The sequence below is a fragment of the Pterocles gutturalis genome, unplaced genomic scaffold (genome assembly GCF_000699245.1).
Source record: "Pterocles gutturalis isolate BGI_N339 unplaced genomic scaffold, ASM69924v1 scaffold20175, whole genome shotgun sequence".
NCBI classification, from domain to species: Eukaryota; Metazoa; Chordata; class Aves; order Pterocliformes; family Pteroclidae; genus Pterocles; species Pterocles gutturalis.
In genome coordinates, this window is record NW_010146317.1 from 40734 (window position 1) to 47670 (window position 6937).

The window sequence follows — 6937 nt, forward strand, 5'->3', positions numbered from 1 at the left end:
GATGTTAGAACTTGCTTTGATTTATGTTTACAATCCAATGAGTCCAGTAGTTATACAAACTCTTCAGTATCACAGATTATGATTAGTTCTTAAGCCATAATATATTCTTCCACAGAGTAATTCTGTTGGGCAGAAAAGCAGGTGGGGGACATGCCAGCCAGCCTACTCCACACATGGAGAAATAGGAGAGAGAGGAATTCACCTCACTTGAGACAGAATCAAAGTCTGCAGCTGAGCTGTCTGCCCTGGGCCCTCTTTGTACCTCATTGGCATTGACTAGGTTTCTATTTCTACATGAGGATAAGATGAATCAGGTTCTGGAAAGATCTCTGTAACGTTGATTAACTGCAGAGTCTGCCCAGGGTGACTATTTCAGAACAGGAGGTTTACCTTTGGTTGGATGAACATCACTGTGTCTTGCTCATGGTCATCCAAGCAGTCTTTGACAGAAACAGGTATTAAACTCAGCCTCAGTCAGACATCAAAACGATCATATTGTTTCTCTGCTCCCATTCCATCGCCCACCTGACCTCCCACTACAATGTCCTAGTGACTTTTCTGAACTCTTTAATTACTATCAGACAAGCAAATGATCCTTTGCAGTCATTTGCCACAGTATTTTTGGCTGATTTTATTTAATCTAGGTATAAATTTAGCTGTACTGAAATCAGTTCATGAAGACTAAGGCAAACTGTCTGACCTTTAAGTGGATTCTGGCTCTTAAAGATGAAAATAAGCATGCAGTAGGATTTTTCAAACCTGTATTCACAGAGGCTAACTTTAGCCCAACAAGGCTGATCTTCCTAGGCTTCCTCCAGAGGGCAAAGCTAAGCTGTCGTTTGGGGCTTCCATTATAATCAAAGCAGAATTAGGATCTAAGAGAGATTGCTGCTTTGAGACAACTTCTGGAGGAGCCTGTCTAACATCTGCAAACATTTCTCATGTGCCACAATTTTCCACTCATTTCAAGAGAAGGCAAGTATTTATGAATTTCTGAAAATCCCATAATTTGGTGCTTGAGTATTTGGTGCCTAAACATCTGGCCCTTGAAATTTGGCAGGACTGTACATGGGTTATGTAGGCATTATACAAAACATCTGCTCTTAACTTGCTTAAACTGCTATTGAACGGGTTGCTGTCCTATGATTTAGACCTGTCCCATCAGTACATGTTGCTTTGCAAACTAGTCCAAGGACTTAGCTTTTTCAGAAAATAAAGTAAGTCCCTACAGTCTCACCAAACATATTGTGTAAACTAGGAATGAAGTCAAGCCTTCACAAACAATTGTATCAAATTGAGAAATATATGAGGCACATTTACCAAGTAAGTGGTAAACGCTGCTTTGGTATCTTGATTTTCATAGACAGCAATTATAAACTAATAACTGGAAAGGTAACCCAACATGCACCTCTAAGTTACTTCATTGTATAAACACTGTTGTTACTATGAGGACCAGGAATGTGTCTCAGTGTCAGAAACTCAATAAAGTTACAGGCTGTGAACTGGAAAATTAAGATATTTAACACAAATTTTAAAAAAAAAAAAAAACAAAAAAAAACCAACAACAAACAAACCAACTTATAATGATTTAGCTTCTTCCATCAGATATGAGGGAATTAGGAGCAGATGTGAGTGAAATGGTTGATAGCAAACCAGAAGGCAGAGCCTTCAATGACAGGCAGAGCCCAAAGTTAATTTCCCAGAATAAGCATGTTCAAAAAGCAAAGCCCTCAGCTCTCGGATAAGGCAAACAAGCTTCAGTCCATTAGGCTCTCAGCCACGCTCTGCCATCTGAGCATGTGGGGCTGCAACAAACAATAACATTTAAGAAACCTCTTTTTTATCCCCTTTCCTTTCCCCCTGGCCTTCATCCCCAAAAGAAAGCTGAAGCTGGTTCTAACATTGAAGCTTGTAAAGAGACTGCATCTCGTACACTCTCAGTGTAAACATTTCCCTAGCATAGCAATTGGCAAGGAGCAAATTCACCTCGCCTTGTGGGGTGCCAGCAAGACCCTCCATTCCCTTCTGTGCTGGAAGGGCAGCCATGTGTTTCAGGAGCATGGGTCATATGAGAAAACTGGCAGAGCCCAACTCACACTCTGGTGGAACTGAGAATTAAACCAGTTAGGATGTGAAAGCACCGCCTCCTGCCGAAGTCACTGACCTCCAATACTTAGCATATTAGAAGTATTAAGTGTACTTCAATCTGTACAGCATTCAAGTAAAAGTGACATTTTCTTCAGAAAATCTCTCACCGTAAAAGAGGCTAACTTTCAATCAACCTACTTTCTGAACTCTAGGATCATCATCAGGAACAACAGAAGGGGTCTTTATCTTCCTTGGTTTGTTGGCAGTGTTCGCCGCCATTGGGGCTTTTGTCCTTTACAAGTAAGTTGCTGGTTTCTAGGATTAAAATCTGTTCAAGGAACTGTCAAAAATATTAGTTTAAATTAACAAAATCAAAAACCAAAGTTTGAATTAGCTATATTTTTGTTTCTTTTTTATTGTTGTTCACCAATATTCTGGCAAATATTCAAGAAAATGAGATTACTGGCTTAAGCCACAAAAACCATTGGAAAATATGCAAATATTAAAGGCTTCCATGGAAAATTACATTCTGTGCTCATATGCACAAACAGTAATACTAGAAGGCCTGGGATCTGCACGTAAGCAGTAAGCAAACTCAAACTGCATGATGTAATTTATATATGCAGCAAACCCTAACAAACTTGAATTATATTTACCTCTAAAACTCTTACAAGAGGTATTTGTGCATGACTGACAGATCGGGAATTATCAAAATTTTCATTAAAAAACTGAAAACAAATTATTTGTGAAAAAGGTGCTGGGCATGCAGGGGAATAGTTAACAGAAGCACACGTTACGGCATTATTAGCTTGGATGTTTCTCATGAAACTTTTAACACTACACCAAGTCTCCCCAGTCATGAGTGTGCTCATGCTTCACAGTCAGTGGTGAAAAGGAAACACCTCCACAGAGCAACTCCACTCCACTAAGCAACAGAGCCTTCTCATTAACCAGGCCTTCCTCACCACTAATGACCTACAGCAGTTAACCATTAGATGGGATTGAAGGGGGAAGGAGCAGAGAGAATCTATGTGATGAGTATGAAATTAACTCTTTTGCACTGGACACATGCTAAATGTGGACTTTTGTTTAAATGTCTGTCAGCAACTAACTGTGCACATTCCTTGCAGGAGATACAAGCAATACAAGCCTATTGAGAGAAATGCAGCACAAGCAGAGAACCAGGAGGGACTATCTGCTTACTTCAGCAATTTCAAAGCCATTTTTTTCTCTAGTAGCACTGAGAGAAACCCTTTGCTGAAAAGCAAACCAGGCATTGTTTAAATGTTTAGTCTAACACTGACTACTAGATTAGGTACAGGACTTATTATCTGATGGGGTTTTCTTGTTGTTATAAAAAAAACAGGGTAAGGTGAAAGCACAAATAGATGGGATGATAACTTTTGGGGGCTTGGTGCAATTAGAAATATTAAAACAGTCCTTTGTAGAAAACAATAAGGTAGTTTTGAGCACTTGCTGATCTTGCTTGTGATCAAAGATACATTCTTCTGAATAAATAACAACTCCACCTCCCTTATCTGTGTTTTCTTACTTCTAGGTTAACTACCTGCAAAACCAATCAAATTCATAATCTGAAGGAGGGGAAAAAAAGGTTAATTTTAAAAAAACCAAAACAAACAAGAAAAAAACCCATTGTAAATACTTAATCTTAAATACAGTCCAGTATAGCTGCTTACTGCCTTAGTAGGATTCATGCCTTTGCCAGAAAGAAAGACACAGGGGGCAGGCACATGTTATGTCTGTAGGATGAAACGTGCTATGGCCTATTCCCAGGCATTGGCACTGAACCACTGACTCTGTTACACTGTTCAGGAGGTCCTAGCACAGTCTTGCTCCAGGCTAGCTCCCCACCAAGCAAACCCCAGATTCTGGGAATCACTAGAGGCACTGTTCCCCACCAGGAATTTGGCAGCAGTTATCCTGTTTTGCAGGGTTCAATAGATGCAGCTCATTACATGCCAGTTAGCCTCAAGGCCAGAAAACAGGGCTGGACACGTTTAGTCTCCTACTGGACATGGCTACCAGTGCACAAGCCTCACTATAAACTAGACCACAGACACCCGAGCAACAAGATGAGGCCCATCTGCTTGGCTCTCCCTGTTGAAACTTTTACTCTGAGTCCCATGTAGAAGAATCCTTAGACACAATTGCTGATGCTGTCTTTGTCTCCCTTTTTTCTGCTGGTCTTGAGACACAGGAGTGGCATCACTGCTCCCCAGAGGGCAGATAAGTACTCCATGGAAAAGGGTCAGCAGAATGAGGGTCATAGCAGGAAGGGGTAGCATTCCCCCTTCTCTTTTCATTCATCTCTCTCCTGCAGTAAAGGCACATTAATTTCTGCTGGCTCCTCCTTCTCTCTGTCTTTGACCACTCAATCAAATAAATGAAAACCCCAATCTAAATAAAGCACTATGCTCCAGTTTCTGCTTTTGCCTGATGCAGCTTAGAAAGCGTAAACTTCTGCAAGAAAACTGATCAAAAAATTGGTTCATTTTCCATAAGAACCTTGCTGTTAATAATTAAGTTTATAATAAAAATGAAACTAACTTTCAGTTGGGGGCTGGGCAAATGACCTTACACAATCCATTTCCAAGCACAGAATTCTTTGATGATCTGTATTTCAATATATTTAGCTTGTTGCTGTGTCTTGGAACATCTCTGATACATATGCTTCTCAGTTCCTAATGCGATATATAAGCATAAACATATTTTCCTGGTATCTTAGAAGGCCTGTCAAAAGCTCGTCATTCACAATCTGAATGTTGTCTTCACTACCACGTCTCCAATGTTCATGGACACCTTTAAATGACTTGAGGATATAAAAAAATGCAGACTGTGACATATCTGTGAGATTAGTTCTTTAGTTATAAAATTCAATAGCCTCTTTTATTCTTTTGCTTCCAGGTTGTCCAATTGTTTTCTCTTGTGGCTATTTCAGTTACATTATGAAAAGCACCGTATTTGCCATTGTTCCATCCTCCTTATATGTAACAACCTATTATCTGACCATAAAGGGGCATCTAAAACTATTCTCTGACTTAAACAGAAAACACATTTCCTGCAAAAATTACGATCTGAATGTTATATCCTCTGTTATCAGTCAGACTGCTGACAGGAAGAACTCTATTTTGCATCTGTTGCTCTAGCTTGAGGCAGGACAGGGGTTTAGTCAAAAGCTTAAAATGACCTGTGATGCAGCATGAAAAAATAAGGTCTATCACAGCTATAATGCTTAAAATCAGTGATGATGCAAGCTACCACTGACATAAGTTATGCGTTTAAAGCATCTTGTTTCAGCAAAACACTGCATGTTAGCAGCTCAGAAACATCTTACGCCTTTGCATAGAAAACAGCTTTTGGGCATACATTAAAGAACTTTTTTATCCTTTAACCTAAGTATACAGAATAGCTTACTATATCTTCCTTTAAATATCATGTCAGAATACTAAACTTTTATAATTGGATTTTACCTTTTCAGATGTAACTGCTGCATTGACAAATAAACTATCTAATTATTTTAAAGACTACGTTTCCTTTGTCTCAGGAAGAGATACTGTTAGATAAGCAACTTGATGAGTTTCCTAATTACCACTCAAAACAGTATCTACCTCCAGAAAACACAAAGGGATTTGCCTTAGTCATAGCTCACTTACGCACACCTGGTACTACCATTGTTTATCTAGCCGTTTTTGCAGTCTCCCTTCAAGTGTTCTCAGAGCAATGGTACCACAATCCTGAGAAGTGAGGAGACTTTCTTAACAACCAGATGACAGTTGAGGAACCCAATTTCAGAACAGATCAGGGTACAAATGAACTTCATGTCCTTCAAAGGCAAGAACAGCTGACAAACAACAGATTTGTTAATGTCAGCAAATGTTACAAGACAGGTTTCAGACATCCTCTTTGGAGAAATAACATCAAAGAATGACATCAAACATAAACGTACATCATCTTTAGAAACACCTTTTCAAACGTGTCATCAAGAGAAACAGAAACATTAGTTGGGTAACAAGTTTGTTAAAAATGACTTTAAAAAATGAAGTATTATTTCAAACTCCTTGTTTTGTTCCTTCCCACTTTTCTTCTTGAACACTTTTACAGCACACAAATAAGAGACTCATCAGATGTAACATTATTTTTCTTACCATAAGTATTTCTAAGGCTAAAAACCACCACCTCCTGAAGGAATTCTAGAGGACTCAAACTAAACTTCACAAGAAACATCCAGACACTGTGGCCTATAATTGACTACCTCCAGCAGTGTACAGCATAGTTGAATTTCTTTTAAAGCTAAAGCTTTTATCACGACAGGTACTTACAATTCACAAGATTATTCCTTTCAGGTGTTGATACCATTGTTTTACCATCATACTCAATGATGGAAGGAAAAACAGTCTGAACAGTAATTCTTTTATTTTATTGTCAGTGTGAACGCCAAGATCTCCAGGGGGAGGGGGTGGAGGGAAACACGTTTCACCCACAGTAAATACAATGCGTCATAGCTTTTTAAGCCTTGACAACATTCTCCATAGCAAAACAAACACAGCAAGACTACTACTGTGCACACATTAACACCATATGGGAATTGCACAAATGTAAAATACATAATCTCAAGAAAAAAAAAACAAAAAAAACCAAAAAAAAACCAACTTCATCTACAGCTTTTTAGACGAAACCGTAGCCTTTAAATGCGGGCACAAGGCTTGTGATTATGTGATCAGGGTTCACCCAGCAGTGCGCACGTTTCTTGCCTCCTCTCCAGCTTCCCGACAAACCCCCACAGCAGAGCGCTGGCTACCGGTGCCCACGCCCCCTCCCTGTCCCCCGA

General features: G+C 39.4%; 1 protein-coding gene across 1 annotated transcript in view; it reads left to right on the forward strand.

The window, feature by feature from the left end:
• Nucleotides 1-3372, forward strand: part of GPNMB (glycoprotein (transmembrane) nmb) — a 16303-nt gene extending 12931 nt beyond the window's left edge. The window contains exons 10-11 of the mRNA XM_010085704.1: nt 2301-2388; nt 3219-3372. Of these exons, the coding sequence (XP_010084006.1) occupies nt 2301-2388; nt 3219-3372 (242 nt within the window). The remainder of the gene's footprint in view (nt 1-2300; nt 2389-3218) is intronic.
• The last annotated feature ends 3565 nt before the right edge of the window (nt 3373-6937 follow it).